The following is an 18,685-nucleotide window of genomic DNA, read 5'->3' on the forward strand; positions in this document are numbered from 1 at the left end:
GAAGTGGGTGCCGTCATCGGAGTTTACAAAATCATATCAAAAATTGGCTTTTCTTTCACGCAATGGAGTTGAGTAATAGAGTTTAGTAATCATTTTTATAATGCTGATAAAATAAGGCAGCTTAACTTGACCACTAAAAATAATTGTTAAAACAGCTTTAATAGTTTTGATATATAAATAGATGGAATATTTTTAATATCAGTTGAAAACCTCGTCTAGAGAAGATGAATCACGACGCTAAATCAATCATTTATACATTTCTGGGTACCATCCGGTAACGCGGCCCTATAACATTTCGAATGTTTGAGCCAGCGGACCAAATGAATATTGCCTCGGTCTGGGTTGTGACACGATGAATATTTGAGATGCGCCGCCACTCTGAACAACTTGCAAACTAAAACCAGTGGCGCCGGCGAAGGGCGCTTAAAATTGAATTTTTGTTGTCCGTTTGTGGTGTTCATAGTTAAATTAAGTCATTCGTAGTTTAATATGTATACTTTTCAAAGGATTAACTAACTTTTCAGAGGCCCTTTGAGACCATTTGGAAAGCAAAGTAAATTTGAATCCTGTAGAGGCTAATAGTAATTTTAAAAACAAAGACCTACATATGTAGTGTCAACGTTTCGTTTTGAATATTTATCACTGTTTAAAGAAAGAAAACAAGCATAAATCAGATAAAAGTATTGTAATAGGGATAAGCGAAATGACTAAATTATCATTGTCCACGGTTTATCGGGTTATTAAGGAATAAAATGTTATAGTCATAGCTTTGAAAGCAAAGGGACATTTCGAAAATTTAAACAAATCAACGATGGCGACAGAGATGTTATTTATAGAATTATCTATAATTTTTATAAAGAGAATACGGCACGGAAAAGATTCGAGAAAAGCTAAAAGACTACTCACATTATAATTGCTTGGCAAATTGCGAGCCATTATGATGGGCTGCGGCATTAAGTATAAAAAAATTGATAATAGAATGGTGATAATGGAGTGACAAGGAATAGTTGGTTTGCGGGATGATTATTTACGTAAAATTAGGATAATATCAACAGTTAGGCAGATGTATAGTTTATTTAAATGAAACATATGACACTCATGACTTAATTGAACGTGGTTGGGTAGATAATTCACAAAAATTGTAGTTTAGGTATTCCATGTTCGAGAGACAAACGAATTATTATTCTGCACGCTGACGGTGAAAATGGATTTGTGCCAAGCGGCTTGTCGTTGTTCGCTAAAAATATAAACCAATCTTCTGCTGATTACCACGAAGACATGACTGTTTAGCTTTTCGGAAAATGGATCGCCGAACAGCTACTACCAAACATTCCCCACAATTCAGTCATTGTAATGAATAACGCGCCTTATTATTCCCGGTTACTAGTCAAGCCTCCAAATAATAGGACAAAGAAACAGGAACTTTATGAGGAACAAAAATGTACATATTACTTAATGTACATACAGAAAAAAGGCAATAAAAAAGAATTATTATGCATAATAAAGTCATTAAATTTAAAAAAAAAGAGTATAAGGACACAGAATTTTGCGGTCACCGCCCTATTGTGGCATTTTTAACCCAATCGAAATAATTTGAGGGATTGTAAAAAAAAATGGCAAAAGGTAAATAAGTTACCACTTTTTAATTGGAGCAGTTTTGAAAAATATTCGGCAGGTGATAAGTAAATTAGGTAACATAGTATGGAAAAACTGAGCAACTGATGTTATTCAAAAATAAAACGAGTATCATGTCTCACCTCCTGTTGCCCCAATAATTATTCAAACGGGCATCGATAGTGACTCTACTGATGATGTGAATGATAAAACCTGCATATAAATTTAATTAAAACATAATATACACCTACTAAACTTATTTGTTAAATAATAAGAATTAAAAAAATATAGGTTCCGTTACGCCTATGTCCTGAATTCCTTTAATGTATATCTATACGAGGTTTTCGCGATTTCAACACATAATAAAAATACCATACATTGTGTTTAATTAAAAAAATTCTCATTTGCGCATTAAAAATGTTCCACTAAGGTATAGCATTTCACAGCGCTATCGGGATGTAGATAGCAGAATAATACGTTTTAAATGTTCAAAACACTGGTTTTCCTCCCACATGTAATTAATGCATTTTGTTGTTAAAATAATAATAAATGCCTTATGCACTATGGTTTTTCACATCCATATATTCATTTGATGCTAAATTTCTAGGCTTTTTAGCACCGCTGAAATGGTCACATAAATAGATGCCGTTTAAAATTGTTATAATCAGGCAGAGTCATAGTTCCGTTGTTGTCAATAAAAAAGTTACCGGGTTTGCTATTTTTTACCAAAGCAACTAATTTCAATCATTGTGAGTAAATTTAAAATGCAAACGTGGTATTTTCAATTTCAAGAACGTGTGGAGTTAACGCATTTTTTTTATTCAAATGGAAAGTGTGCAATGACTGCTACAAGGTTGCCTCATTGAAATTGATAAATACCAGAAGCGATAAGTAGAGAATTTACAAACACAATTTGATTTTTTCTTGCCAGTGAATTTCATGATGACAAATAAAATGTAAATTTTTGCAAAAACAACTTGTCAACGTTACATACCCTGTTGCAAAGAGGGTTCCAGGACCTTTAAAACTAGGTGTCATTCGACCCTTCTCCCCTATTCAAATTTGACGGGTTGTAACGCCCCCTCTTAGGGGGTTGCTCGGTCAGGCGTCAAGGGTATATCAAAACATGTTCCGCAAGAAAAACCAATCAATGTATTTCGAGAAAATTCTGCGTATGCGAGAGTATAAGAAATATAGCCATTTTTCATTGGGATACCCTGTACAGAGTGTTTCTGAATAGATGGTCAAAATTTTAATGGATGAATCCTGAGCCAAATTTAAGACGAAAAGTCCATATAAAAATTTGTCCAAAAATGCTTCGTCTTCGATTTATAGGGTGTTAAAAAAATACTTTAAAATTATATTTTTTTAATTGTTTATTTTTTTATCGAAACTTGCTGAAAATTTGTACATATCATACGCTGAGTGTTTCCTGCAAACGGAAATTTTCGGACCTGATTCCATATACGGGGTGATGCGAATTGTTGGGTCTTGAGCAATAGTAGGCAACTAACAGTCAATAGTTGTCAAAGCTTACAGCAAACAAATGCAGCAAAAAATCATGGCCAACTTCACTAAGTATTATTTTATTATTTATATTGATGACACTCTTGACTTTGATCGCGAATATTACTTAAACCACCGATTTAAGCGAAATTTTGCAAGATATTGAAAAGTGAGTAAACTCAATGCGAATTTCAGAAATTTATCTAAAAGATTCAAAATATTAACAGAAAAAAATACATGATAAATGAGAGCTCAAGGCCCATCAATCCGCATCACCCCGTATATAAAATCAAAGTCCGAAAATTTCCGTTTGTGGAAAACACTCGACGTGTGATATATATAAATTTTCAACAAGTTTCGATAAAAAATAAAACGAAAAAAATTGTTTTTTTAACACCCTGTAGATCGAAGACGAAGCATTCTTGGACATGTCTTTATATGAACATTTTGTTTTAAAGACTAAGGATTCACCCATTAAAATTTTTACCATCTATTTAGAAGCACCCTGTATAGTCTGATCGATTAGCTTGCCGCCAAACTTTAATAGGTCAAAAGTTATGCAGATTTAAATAGAAAAATTAACAGAAAATCCAAAATTAAAAAAAATATATTGTAGAAATCTACCGGCCTGGGAATCGAACCTGAAAAAGCGAGTAAACTATTAGCTTTACTCTGCAGATTTATGCATGATTTAACAAAAATTATTAATGAGAATATTTAAAGAAAGTTATAATATTGATGGGTATTTATAATGGAAGTAACGAGTCTCGAATGTAAATTCTGTTTATATGCGTACATACGATGTATATGGTAAGTATATGAAGTTTTATTCAATTATCCGCTGTAGCACATAATGGGTTTTCTATAAAATTCTCGTGGAGTCACTTCGCTTAAAGCTAAAAGCAGAATGAATTTTCATAAAAGCGAAATATTTAAGTAATGGAAAACACAATAAGCACTTTCGTGGAAATCTTCGCTCATCTTGGCTTCTTGGGATAACGTTGCAAATTTGGCAGTTCTCACGGGAACTCAGCTACCTAATTTAGTCGACAGATTTTGGATTCTTCACAAGAAGCTGTATTTATTGCATCAAGGGAAAAGCAAACCCAGTTACTATTTATCATTAAGTTTATTGATGGACCTTCCCGTGGTTCAATTTTCTTTTATTTTATTCTTAATGTCGCCTATAAGGTAGAATTTATTTGTAGAGTAATTGCGTCAATGGTATGAAATATAGGATAATTGCATGTAAACCATCAGGGACATACGTAAAACAAAAAACTCTTGTTACGTTATTTTTAGGTGCTTCCTACAAAAACGCCTACAAATATACAAAATGTCCCATAAAAGGTTGCAGCTCCTACATTCTTTTTTTTTATGGGATGAGATTTTCAATAATTGGCCGAACATCTTCCAGATGCAATTACGATTTGGCTGAAAAGTACCCCTTCATTAAGATAGTCAGAATGTCTTTTTATCTAAATTGAAAACCTAACTGAATGGGCATATATGTATTAAGTACATAAATCATAACCCTCTAATGCCAATCAGTTGTGCAAATTACCCTTACCCCCACCTCTTAGACCAAAAAAACCCTTAAACTACCATCCTTTCAATTATAATTTTTAATTTGAAAATTGGTTTTTTGAGAAATCTGAAAAAAAATCACACACATATAAAAAACCCACACACATTCGTCACATTTTTTTCGTTTTTTTTCCTACTAATTCCAACCCAAAAACGATTTTTTAAATTTTAAAATGGAATAACTTTTTTCGTAATGAGCCGCAGGTCCAGTTTTTTCTTCTAATGACGGGCATTTTTATGGCAAATCGAAGTGTATATAAAATGTGTCACTTTTTAGGCTACGCCATATTGAAAAATGCAAAAAACTCAATTTTTTTACATTTTTTTTCAAATAATCGTATTTATCACATTTTATGCCGAATTATATATAATAATATATAATTTAATATAATATAATAAAATATAATAAATAAGAATAAAAATGTATAGATACATTTTTAGATATATATTTATAGATGCTATTGGATTATAAAAAAATGCATCAAATGCCCAAAAAAGCTGAAATGTTTAATTTGGTATTGAAAAAATGCCAAAAAACTGAGTTTTTTTCATTTTTCAATATAGCGTAACCTAAAAAGTGACATATTTTATATGCACTTAGATTTGCCATAAAAATGCCCATCATTAGAAGAAAAACTGGACATGCAGCCCATTCTGAAAATTATTCCATTTTGAAATTTTAAAAAACGTTTTTAAGTTAGAATTAGCAAGAAAAAAAAGGAAAAAATATGGCGAATGCGCGAGGATTTACATATACAATGTGTGATTTTTTCAGCTTTTTCGAAATACCAGTTTTCAAGTTAAAAATTATAATTGAGAAGATGGCGGTTTAAGATTTTTTTTTTGGTCTAGGGGGTGGTAGTAAGGGTATTTTACACAATTGAGTGGTATTAGAGGATTATAACTTATGCATTTATATGCCCATTCAGTTAGGTTTCCAATTTCGATCAAAAGGCATTCTGATCAGCTTAGTGGGGGCTACTCTTTCTCTCGTACAAATGAAACAGTATTTAAATCAATGGAAGAATTCTATATCTCTTATGTTAGACGAGGTACCTATAGAGCGTATTCTTATCTGGCACACTCTTTCAGAGATAAACAGTTCGCTAAGCATGTAGCTGCTTAATGTTGAGTTCGAGTGCTGCTAACCCCTCTTAAGTACTTTAGATATGATTGCCTATATAAGACTTTGTCGATGATTTATCTTTAACTAATTTTCTAAGCATCTCATGCAAAATATTTGTATAGGGTATCTCAAAAATAATAGGACAAAGGGCAATGGCAGATTCCTGCCATTAAAATATTAAGACCAGGTGCAGTTGTTGTATTGCAAAAGTTAATATTAACAAAGGTACGGGGTGTTAAAGTTTAAATTTTACTTTTGATTTTATTTTATGTAGTATTGACCCAAGAGACTGAAATTTGGTATATTAGCGTTTTCGGATATGGGAAACAAGCTAGTGCTGTCGGTTTTATTATAGCTAAAGGGGATGCCACTTAAAACCACCTTGGCTAGTTAAAAGGGCTCTAATTTTTTTCTACGCAACTCCAGTAGTCCTATTAATAAAAAATGTTATTTTGTTTAATATTTTAGGTAAAATAGGTATACCTGTTAGTGGCTTCAAAATTTTACCGTTTTCGAGACATTTGCTAGTTCAATGCCTCAATAATGTTCGTATGTATGTATTCTTTAATAAAGTCGGTAGCTGGCGAAGTAATTGCCTGTAAATTGATTTTTAAATTATCTAAGTATACTGGCTTATTTGTATTGTACGAACTATTAAAGTTAGTTTTAGGCAATTTTTTTAAATTCAAATTTATAGAAAGCCATAACGCACATACCGTTATTACATTATGAACATATCAGCGTTATTTAAACGATTTATAATATTTTTTACTAATAGGACTATTATATTTTATTTTTATATTTATATTATATTTCGTAAAATAAAATTTAATTTCCCTATATCTCTGCTAATATTAACTTTTGGAATATAATAATTGTGCTGGGTTCTAATATCTTGATGGCAGAAATCTGCCGTTCCTTTTTGCCCCATTACTTTTGGGACATCCTGTAGAGCGGAAAATATTTGAGACCAAAAGTCAAATTCCTCTTGTGCTTATAGACGATTACACAAGATAATCGCTTTGTTATGCCATAAGCTCTTTTGAAATTAAGTTCTTATTCGTATGCGGGAACTAATCAATCTGCAAACCAGATTCTATTACACGGCAGATTTCCTCTCGGAAAGTGATTTAATATGCTAAATTTCTCACATAAGACGAAATTGGCAATTAACTTTCTAAACTAGATATTAAAGTGAAGATTAAGTTGATAGAACGTGCGATGTTCTGAGTGCAGATAGAAATTTCTAGCAAACGTGTAAAAATGGGATTTGACGAAGAAAAAAACGAGAAACATCTGTGAAATATATACCATACTTGAAATATAAGAAACGTTTTATAGCTCCGTTTGCAACTGTTGCAACGAATGTGCAGTTTCCATCTAATGTATTCCACCCTTAAAATCCCTTCTCTCCCTTAAGGCAGTTAACAAATCGATAAGGAAATTAAAAGTAAAAAATGCATGTAAGTAAATTTTATTTAATTAAAATAATACAGTAATAACAATTTTGTATAAACTCCAAAATCTAGGAACAAAAACAACAATATCCACCAGTTATAACAAATTTCGGTATCATAAATTTCATCCAAATCTCCTATTATTAGATACCCTAACACACGTTTCCCATAATTTTCCTTCAACCACAGCAAAAATTTCCTTCAATTCCACTACATCCACATATACATAAATCTCAATAGTGCAGCCTCACTTATCAGCCTCACCGGTGGATTCTCCAGTCTCATCGCAGCAACAGCAGTAACAGTGTTCGGATTCTTGAGAGTCCGTGGAAGAAGAAGACGAATCACATGAACTGGAACAGCTTGAGCCGCAAGAGGAATTGGAGTAACCACTGCAGTTTGAAAGGCATGAGTCGCAAGTGGAGTTTAAGCAACATGAGCTCGAACAGTAGCTGGAGTTTGAGGAGTCTGATTCCGTAAAACTGCTCTCCGATGAGGTGGATTCGTCATGTCGGGCGTAGCAGGAGCCCACATGTTTCTTGGCAGAAGGCTTGATGGGGATAATTATTCAAGTTCAAGCAAAAATATTTCTTAAATGGAATTAAAATTTCTTGTAATACTACTTACTCGACGTCTGCAGGCATGGCAATCCTGGGCAGATCTATAGCAAACTGGTTTACAACATTTCCCCTTTCTCCCACGAGTTAAACCGCACCTTTTTCTGGAGTGAGGGTCTTCCTGAGGCACGCGCGATTTAGATCCACAACCAGGCATAATGTTCGATTTTGGTTTTATTTGCTATATTAAAAAAACTAATTAAAGGCTGCAATCGTGATTACTCTACTTTCTTGAGCTGCAAAAATAGGCAAAAATATGAAAAAACCATAAACAACCTACCTATAGTGTAATTATAATACGTGACTTTAATATGTGAATTCAAAGAGACAACATTCAAACATTTAGAAAGAGTTTATATGTTTCAAATGATCATTTGCTGATAAACTTGAAGTAAATAATGTATTTTGTTCTGCGTGAAATTTTAAATATTTCAAAGTATGCCCGTACAAAAACTGTAAATTTAACAATAGCATGATTGAAATATTTAAACTGATATTGGCGTTAGGGCCAAATTATTAACGGGCTGTCAACTTTAATTGCAGATTAATTTCCATAAAAACGATGGAACAGAGCCTAGGTATTCAACAGATTCTTGGCTTCCATGGAAAGTAGCTTGATGTTACTGTTTCTATGAAAAAGAGCTTAATGGAACATTAATAATTCAGCCCCATTTTAATTTAGTTAAGAAAGAAGGCGTATAGTTTAATGGGTGGATTAGTATTGGACGAGTGTAGCGCGCTCCAGCAAAGGATACCAACAAGATCGCCTTTCTTGATGTTTTTTTTTATAAAAAAGAGAATTCTCAGGTACAGGTGTCTTGGCAATTAAGTGAATAATGTTTAGCCATTAGGAAATGAAATCTAATTTCCTAACAAAGGAAACATCCATCAAAACGCAAACGAAACGTGAAAACCGCCACTTTATTTGTTACAAAAGTACCAAATACTGAAATAACAATGGAGTGGGTTCATCATAAATCAGGGGATATTTAATACCATTTTACTCTAACTCATAAACCGTCAACTGTAATTTATAAGGAAGTATGCAGGATCGGAAATTTAGTAATTATTGCAATCTAAAAACTTTAAAATACAGGGTATTTCTGAATAGATGGTAAAGATTTCAGAGAGTGAATCCTGATCCAAATTTAAGACGAAAAGTTCATATAAAGATACACCAAAACTGCTTCAACTTCGATCTACAGGATGTTAAAAAAATACTTTTTTTAAATTACTTGTGTATTTTTTATCGAAACTTGTTGAAAATTTGTATATATCACACGTCGAGTGTTTTCCACAAACGGAAATTTTCGGACTTTGATTTCATATACGGGGTGATGCGGATTGATGGGACTTGAGCTCTCATTTATCATACATTTTTTTCTGTTAATATTTTGATTCTTTTAGACAAATTTTTGAAATTCGCATTGAGTCTTCTCACTTTTCAATATCTTGCAAAATTTCGCTTAAATCGGTGGTTTAAGTAATATTCGCGATCAAAGTCAAGAGTGTCATCAATTTAAATAATAAAATAATACTTAGTGAAGTTAGCCATGATTTTTTGCTGCATTTGTTTGCTGTAAGCTTTGACAACTATTGGCTGTTAGTTGCCTACTATTGCTCAAGACCCAACAATTCGCATCACCCTGTATATGGGATCAAATTCGAAAATTTTTGTTTGTAGGAAACACTCAGCGTATGATATGTAGAAATTTTGAACAAGTTTCGATAAAAAAATAAACAAGTAATTTAAAAAAACAAAAAAAAGGTGTTTTTTAACACCTTGTAAATCGAAAACGAAGCATTTTTAGACAAGTCTTTATATGAATTTTTCGTTTCAAATTTGGCTTAAGATTCACCCATTAAAATGTTTACCTATCAATTCGGAAACATCCTGTATATTTCTCTTACACTTCGTCGGAAATTGCCCATTTCGAACGCTAAGTTGATCGAAGTAAATAAATATATTGCATCACATGTTACAAAATATCATTTCGTAACAAGTAACAGCTAATCGTGTTTTTAATAATTGTGCCATTTGAAATGTGTGGAAAATGATCCGTACGATACTTTAAATATCAATAACACCGCTTGATGTAATTCATAATTTAATTCGTTTCAAATGGTAATGTAAACAAGACAATAGGTTATTTTAGAGATAATTATCTATTCCATACTTGTGTGTGAGTGGCAAATGAGTGTCGCACGACCTTAATTCCAAAAAGGTGAAAAAAACTGACCTGGTTTTTACTCAGTTATCTGATTAATCACTACAAACATCGGAGAAGTGAGAAACCTCGAGGGCCTACAGTCCATTGCTGGGCATTGAAATTAGTCAAATAGGGAAGTTGTGAGTAGCACTAAAAATCTGCGAAATTATTGCACAAGGCTCGCCTTGACTCGAAAAATCTCCGTTATTTGAAACACTTCCACGGTTTTCCATGATAGCACCAGAATGGGACCATCCTGAGCGATCTTCCTGCAACAGAACTGACCTCGCAGACTGCGGCATGAAATAGTGAAAAGTGAAAATTTGCACTTTCTGAAAATGTCGAAGATTTTACTTTCAGACCACATTGTCACTTTCTCGCTAAGGATATTGCATGCGTCCAGTCCAGGAAAATATTTCAAGTCTTCTTCGTTTATCACCCTTTTTCAGAGGTCCCCTAAAATAACCGAAAATTGCTTTAATTTTAAGTTTAAATTGAAGAAATAAGTCGGAAACTTCGCCATTTGTTCAGTCAGAAGAGATCGAGAGAATTACTTTTATTCACATAACAAGTACTTAATTTGGTATTTCCTCGACTTTACAGTGCCGTTTGACGAAAGTCAGAGGCATACAAAACTTGAAGGATGCATACAACTTCAAGTCTTGAGAGTTGTGTGCTGCATGCTCGCTTGTTGTATCGTATTCTGATGAGAAACTTCGAGTAATAAATGCCTGGGGTGGAATCGAATAATTCGACTTCCCAAACTGCCAGAATTGGGTGAACAAAAATGCGAAAACCCGAAATGCTCCCTGTGTTCTGTGTCGAAATTTTAATTTGTTTGTGGCGGATTTGTTTAGAAAATCAAAGTATTACCAGTTCAAGTTAGAACATAGCAATTGTGCAAGTGAGAGAAAGACCGCATAAGATTTAATACGCCTCCGACAAAGACTAACAACGAAGTGGGCGGAGTCGGTCCAGGTCTAGTTGCCAGTTTCAGAATTAACCCGTTATAGCACGACTCCAGTACGTTTTTGATGAATATGATAATCTGGATCTATATCACTTTAGCCCAACAAAAATTAACTATTTCTTTTTTGAAAAAATGACTTCTTTAATATTGTAATGCGTGATTCTTTGCAAAAAATTGCGGATTTTTTTCTTTTTTTTTAAAATTATTTTTCATATAAGTATCTACAGTATCTGCATGCGTTCGGGACTGTGAAGTGAATTGGAATGCTGTGTAAGGTAAAATAAATCAAAAACATAATTGGATAATGAATAAATCATGTAATGAAACGAACCTAACCGTAACTAAACTCTAAACTAAACCAACCAAGCTAATCTTACCCAAATAAAAATAAACTATCATAATTGAAAAAGGGTTAAAATACATATTTTTTCAGCAATTTGTTCGCAAATATTTATAAAAGTATCACTAGCCTCTCTACCATAAATCTCATATCATTAAAAGTGATCAATATGTTCTGGCAATAACCTTGAAGCCATGACATTATTTCTTCTGCAAAATCCCTTTAGTTTAGGATTCGATGGGTTTGGTTACAGTTAGGTTAGGTTAGTTTCATTACATGATTTATTCATTATTCAACTGTGTTTTTGATTTATTTTACTCCACCGAGCATCCCAATTCACTCCACAGTCCCGAAAGCTTGCAGATACTTATATGAAAAATAATAAAAAATAATGAAAAAAAAGGAAAAAATCCGCAATTTTTTGCAAAGAACCACGCATTACAATATCAAAAAAGTAATTTTATCATAAAAGAAATGATTAATTTTTGTTGGGCTAAAGTGATATAGACCCGATAATCTGAATTCGCTGATATTTGTTTATGATCTTTTGGTGGGTCCAAGACTGAGCCGACGACACTGATCGTAGTATCGAAGTTAATTAATAAACGGAACGGAACGATTTGTTATACGCAGAGTTATTACGTTTTCATTTTTTCCCATTTGTTTACATTGCTGTTTTTGCTATAATATATTTAAAAAATGCCATTGCCACGAAGGTAGCGAAGTCGATACTAATCTAAACATCGAAGTGGAGATACCAGCTGGACTGACTCCACCCACTTCGTTGTTGGTCTTTGTCGGAGGCATGTTAAAAGTTACGTGGTCCTTCTCCCACTTGCGCAACTCTTATGTTGCAAGTTGAACTGGTGATATAGTAAAACTAGGAGGATGCTGTGTTACTTTATAAAATCTTCAAAACATGAAACTCTACATGCAGATTTAACAAAAGTACATTATAAAAATTGATAATATCGGACTGCTGCATATAATTTGCAATCTAGCTGGAACTTTGATCTGTTTTTGAAGGAGAAGGGGGAGATGAAAGGAGGAACATGCTTGATCATCATACTGCCATATATGACTTATTTATCTTTGAAAAGTTTACATTGGGCTTATATATCTAAGGCTGGAAAATGACATATCATTCCTGTAAACAAATTCGCATTTTGGTAAGCGTGGAACCATCAGTGATTATTATTTGATCAATGATTATTTTCAATCACTAAAAAGGCAAAACACTTACTTAAAAAAAAACATTCTCTCAAAATCATTTATGATCGTAATCATAATTAAACATTCTCATGATATAACCATATGCACTGATCCTCCAATCAACGCTGTGATTCTATTTGTTTACTAGTAACTTTATCATTATCGCAGCAATGCGTTGATGGCCACTTAAATTTAAATATGGACATGAGGTTTAGTCGCCAGTGATTACCGTAGAGATCAATGCTTTGAAACAACGATAATATGAAGCATTACCGTGTTTTGGTTTCATTGTTCGTAATTTTTCAATTATACTGGGAAACTAGTAAGTTCCTAATAAAAATCCATTAGAAAACTGCTGATATTTTTTTCACACCAATTCAGGTGCAAAACAAGAAGTCCACGTACCAGACGATGTATCTCTGCTAATTCATCCTCACATCATCAAATCAGCTCAAAAATTAAAAAAAATTCTTTCAAGTTCTCCCCATTCGAACCGCAAAACCATTCTAGACCCAGCAGAGGGGTGTAAAATCTGTGAAGAAGTTACGGAGGATATAATATCGCTACGAAGAAGCAATGCCACTAAGGACGTTATGACTGACTACTTGATCCACTTATGTGGCCTCTATACAGATTGGGGCAATGATGGTTGCACTGGCAGAGTAAACATTGAAATGGTATGAAAATTTAGTTAATTGAGAGTGACCGATATGTACGATGTATGATAATTATTATGCAGGACACAATTTTGTACATAATAGACCGTAAAGAAGATCTCAAGCCGGCCAGGTTTTGCGCTATCTATTATCAAGCCTATGGGTGTGAAGACCCTGAAGCTGATGACTGGAGCATTCCCATACCTCCATATTCAGGACCTCGACCAACTTCAGCTAGTATTGTAAGAGCTTTCCTGAATTTAATATTAAAGTGTTAAAATATAAAATATGTTACAGGAAAAAGGGGAAGCTCTTCGAATACTGCATATCACGGATGTCCACATGGACCCTCTGTATGTACCAGGCACCGTTGTTAATTGCCCTGACCCTCTGTGCTGCGAAAGTGGTGTTCCTGCAAATATCGAAGACACAGCTGGTTACTGGGGAGACTACGCTTCATGCGACATGCCTTGGCATACAATGGAGGATATGTTAGATCAAATCAAGGAAAAACATGTATGGATATATATGTGTAATTCATTGCTTTTATACCTCTTAACTAAAAAATTCAATAGGAATTGGACTACATATACTTTACCGGTGATATAGTGAGTCACAGAACCTGGGCTACAACTATAAAAAGCAACACTGATACCATCAAACAATTTTTCACACTTCTGGAGACGGCATTCGTTAATATGACTGTTTTTCCGATATTGGGGAACCACGAACCTCATCCGGGAGATTAGTGAGTGTGGCTACTGTTTATTTTTCATTTAATTAAAACTTGTCTGTTAAAAGTTATTCACCTGAAAGTGTGGACAAAAACTCAAACGTTTCTACTCAGTGGCTGTTAGACTTAGCTGCTAAAGAGTGGGCCAAGTGGTTGCCAAATGACACGCAAACCACGTTGAAAAAAGGCGGGTATTACACCGTTTTGGTCAAGCCTGGTTTCAGAATAATTGCCTTGAACAGCAATGTTTGTTACAATATGAATTTGTGAGTTTTTTTTTGGTAGTTGCGTTAGGTATAAATTGCCTAATTGCGACCATTTCTTTTTGAAGGTGGTTAGTTTACGAAAACAAAGATACTTTTGGGCAGCTGCAATGGCTCGTTGAAGTGCTAACTGAAGCGGAGAAAAATGGGGAAAAAGTGCATATTCTTGCACACATTCCTATTGCTGATGGTGATGGGTCATGCGTGAAGGTCTGGAGCAGGGAACTCAGGAAAATAATTTTAAGGTTGCAAAATACTTACTGAACACGTCTTAGATGCTATAAAAAATTCAGATTTTCAGATACTATCACAGCACAATTTAATGGACATACGCATTATGACGAGTTTAAGCTATTTTTTGAAAATGATACTACAAAAGAGGAAGTGAAGGCTGTTGCCTATAACGGAGCTAGTTTTACTACCATTTGGGGCGGTAATTCGGACTATAGAATATATGATGTTGATTCTACTAATCTAGTAAGTACAAATACTATATTTGTTATAGAAATTAAGGCGAAAAAAGGACAGAAAATTTGAGGAAAGTCGAAAATAACACAATCGAATACCCACAACGCATTTTTATTCATGGTAGGATACGCCAAATAACGTTAACAAACAGTATTTTACACCCGTTCTCATCTTTTTGGGACACTTTGGATCCTGCAGGTATACTCAATTTTTGAAATGTCTTTCCTTTCAGACCGTCACCGACTATAGCGAATACACCTTCAATCTAACTGACGCCAATTTGGACTCTAAAACCTCGCCGAACTGGTACCAACTGTATTCATTCAAAGACGCTTATGGACTTCCGGATCTTACGTTTAAATCTCTGGGTAACCTTTATAAGCAGATGACCAGCAACGATTCAGATAACTCACTAGTAAAAAAATACTACAAATATCGATACAGGGACAGTGATGTATTTAAAGAGGAAGGCTGCAACAGCCAATGCAAAAAGAACCTGGTTTGTGTAATTGGAGCGGGGGATACTAGCGAAAGTATCCTTTGCTAGAGCTATAGGAGCAAATTTTAACCCATTAAAATTATTTTATTTAGCAGTAAAAGAAACAGTAAGAAATAAAGTTTTTCACTTGTTATTCTGCCATTTCCACATCTACCAGTTCCAAGTCGTCCAGCATTTCTTCTAGAGTAATGTGCGGAGTGGATGGATCGTAATCCTTATCATATACATCCACTGGGATAGATTTGCTCGTATTTTTGAATATGTTAATGTTCTTGCGAAGCTCTGGGTCTTCTTCCAAGTCATCCATGAACTCGTTGAAATCCCTGAAAGAGGCAGGATCAAGGTTTTTAAAATACTTAAACAAGCACAGAAAAATTTTCAAAGTTTTGTGAAATTAGTTGATTTTAAGAAGAAATATCTATCGGTTTAGGACTTCTGCATATTCCACGATTTTTAGACAAGTTTAAGAAAGTTGCCTTAATCAAATTCAAAATATTAAGTAAAATTCAATTTGCTTAATGATTTTTATAGCAAACTTTCAAACATTCTGAAGCGAATCGCCACTATTATTTTTCAACTTTCCATAAGAAAATTTTAAAAAATCACCGCCCTAAAAATATACTTACTTTCCATCGATACTCCCCGTATCTTTATCTGCCATTCTCTTAAGTTTCCAAATGCGTTGTCTCTTTTTGGCCGCTCGATCGCCAAAGTATTTCTTGACTAAAACCACATCAGGAATACTGGACGTATCCAGTTTGTCAAAGTTGGTATCATTTACATTGCTGTCCTGAATATTGTATCTAGTTGATGGAAAAATCTTTGATAAAAACATTTCAAACAAGGGGAAATTCAAAACAAAAATGTTGAAAAATTAAAATACATAATAATATATAGATAAATAATAAAAATGGTTGACTTTTAAAAAATTCAATAATAAATAAAATTTAAAAAATAATTATTTCTACTTTTATTATATGCATGACGTAATTTAGCTATAAAATTCTTTTACCCTAAAACTGAATCGCCAGGTTTCAACACGTGTCCCAAATGTGTTCTTGTGTGAATTGTGTTGTCAGTTAAACCCAGCTCTGAGGCTTTTACCAGCCACACATCTGCCAACACATGACGGTGAGAAATGTTCCCTTGGCCCGGGAAAAATTTTCGGTCTTTATCCATAATGGGCTCAATGTCCATGACAACGTACTCAACCAATTGTTTCGGATTACAAATGGCATTGAAGGGCGTTCTCCAGTAATTGGTGCTGTTGAGTTCACTTACTGAAAATTTTTTTATTTTCTTTTAATATTTAAAACAGCAATGCGTCAGCTGTATTTCGGAAATCGAAAATCAGTGCTGTTACTGGGCAAATTGATATACAGGGTGTTAGAAATTTGTTTCAAAACAAGCATCTTGGAAACAGATATGAATTGCTGCATGTTTGATATTAAGTTAAAGTTTTTGATTGTGTGACGCCCTGTATAACCACCACTTTATTTCAAAATGCACATAAAAATTTAGTGATTTCACCCCCAAATAATAACTTACTTTGTCCACTAGAAGGATCTATTAAATGCAACGTGTTAGTCACTCTGTAGACTAGGCATATAGGAGAAATGCCTCCCAAAGATTGGGTCAATTTTCTAGGTAGACACACGACACTATCTTTGGAAATTGGGACAATTTCCACGCTAAAAGTGAACTTGTAATTGTACACATTGCTGTGTATATCATGGGAAATTAGTTTTTTTGAGTGTTGAAATTTGCATGGCAGAACAGTGACTAAAAAATCCACCATTTTCCTCGCGTTTGCTTCTGTTGCATAGAAGAAGTCTAGACCTCCTAAAATGATATAGATTTTGTTGCAGTCTTTATGACAAAGAAAAAAGTAAATTTAGGAAGTGTTACATCCAAATAAAAAAAAGACAGTCTTTATTCAGTTTCCCTCAATTAAATTACATATTTTATTGTTATTACCATGTATAGGTTTAATTCCTAAAGTGTTTTCATGGGCATTGTGCTTTAGAATAAGCTGCTCCAGATAGTAAAAAGTTTTCTTGTTTTCAGCTTTCTGGCGCACTTGAACCATGGCTTTCCAGAAATCTTTGGCTTCTGATCTATGACAGTCATCACACATCTGATGTGTAATGGCATAAACCACCACAAACTCCTTTTGTAAGATTGCTCCCATTACCTCGCCATGAACCACTAATTTAACCTGCAGTTCCAAGAAAATTACTTATTGCTCAGTTTGATAAATTTATAAAACAGTTAAGTACATAATTTATTTAAAAATTTTTTAAACTGGTAAATGCTTAACATCTAACTTATACCTAAGTAGTGTTTCCATTTTTATTTACCAATGTTAAGAAAAGCTTTAACAATATTGGAATCTAACAGTTACTTTGCCTAAATTGAATTTTAAAAAATTGCATGAACAACAATTCCAAAGATTTCAACATGCACCAGTTTAGTACTTACTTTAATTCTTTTGGAGTGAGGTTCAGTCCAAACAAATCCAGCATCAATTAACTTAAGTCGATTTAGGCCTTTCAACCTCTTTAAGCAGAGTGACAGTAATTCTCTGGACTCTAAGGCACAGTGTACCCATTCAGATGGGGGTTGTAAATATCGTTCGCATCCGCGGCAAAAGTATAAAGATGCTTGCTCTGCGATTCCTTCTGTTATGTTGACTTGATTTCTTAAGCATCCCACACACATGTTGGAAGGATTTGGTTCGATGTCCAAACCACATGTACAACATCTTCTGTTATGATAAAGAGAAGATATATAAAAATCGTGTTATTTCAAAAACTATTAAATTGATTTTAAAAAATCACCAACTAATAAAGAAGAGAATAGAATATGTTGGGTGATGAACAGAATTGAGATGGTAACACTCTCATAGAGAAGTGATGATGTACATCGTAAAACAACAAGTGTTTCAAGATTAAGTAATATGCTTATCTGTTAAAGGTATGCTTGATAACTACTAATTAGAAATTGGGCGGTTTTTTTTTAGGGCACTTAGATATTCTATGCAAATAAGTTTTGAAAATGTTTGTGATTTTAATTGAAATCTTACATGAAGGCTTTGGTTGAATTCTGACCATCTAAATCGAGGGCTTCCATTATTAGTTTAGAACTCTCTTTTGCAACTTAAGAATAAAAATAAAATGTTTGAAAAATATGGAAAATGTTGATTTTAAGAGATCTTGCGAAGATTAAAAACAAAACGAGGCACGAAGAAAACGTGACAGAGCGACACTGACACTGACGTTTGAGGTTATGAAAAGAAAGAATTTTCCACAGGCATCGAATTTCTGGAAATTGAAATTTCTGCTTTTGATTTTGGCAAAAGTAAAATTAGTGTAATTTCGATATTTTTATTAGAAACTCAAATAAAGAGTTAAATTATTTTTACATA

At 33.6% G+C, this 18,685-nt stretch overlaps 2 protein-coding genes and 1 long non-coding RNA gene across 3 annotated transcripts; 1 reads left to right on the plus strand and 2 right to left on the minus strand.

Moving 5' to 3' along the window:
- Positions 1-7,293: 7,293 nt before the first annotated feature.
- Positions 7,294-8,340, minus strand: LOC136409475 (uncharacterized). The gene is made up of 3 exons (XR_010752179.1): positions 8,188-8,340; positions 7,918-8,088; positions 7,294-7,840 (listed from the first exon to the last, which is right to left on the minus strand). It is a non-coding gene; the product is annotated as an uncharacterized lncRNA (long non-coding RNA).
- Positions 8,341-12,826: 4,486 nt separating this feature from the next.
- Positions 12,827-15,306, plus strand: LOC136409377 (sphingomyelin phosphodiesterase-like). The gene is made up of 9 exons (XM_066390830.1): positions 12,827-12,961; positions 13,021-13,316; positions 13,379-13,537; positions 13,593-13,811; positions 13,871-14,043; positions 14,097-14,294; positions 14,360-14,536; positions 14,585-14,768; positions 14,992-15,306. The coding sequence occupies exons 1-9, from the start codon at positions 12,901-12,903 to the stop codon at positions 15,304-15,306; spliced, it is 1,782 nt and encodes a 593-aa protein (XP_066246927.1). The 5' UTR covers positions 12,827-12,900.
- An 82-nt stretch (positions 15,307-15,388) lies between these two features.
- On the minus strand, positions 15,389-18,502 carry Nmd3 (60S ribosomal export protein NMD3). Its single transcript, XM_066390831.1, has 7 exons — positions 18,344-18,502; positions 17,740-18,025; positions 17,236-17,476; positions 16,807-17,100; positions 16,271-16,538; positions 15,885-16,061; positions 15,389-15,581 (listed from the first exon to the last, which is right to left on the minus strand). The coding sequence occupies exons 1-7, from the start codon at positions 18,388-18,390 to the stop codon at positions 15,389-15,391; spliced, it is 1,506 nt and encodes a 501-aa protein (XP_066246928.1). The 5' UTR covers positions 18,391-18,502.
- Between the last annotated feature and the right edge of the window lie 183 nt (positions 18,503-18,685).

This window comes from Euwallacea similis, chromosome 6 (genome assembly GCF_039881205.1).
Source record: "Euwallacea similis isolate ESF13 chromosome 6, ESF131.1, whole genome shotgun sequence".
Lineage (NCBI taxonomy): Eukaryota > Metazoa > Arthropoda > Insecta > Coleoptera > Curculionidae > Euwallacea > Euwallacea similis.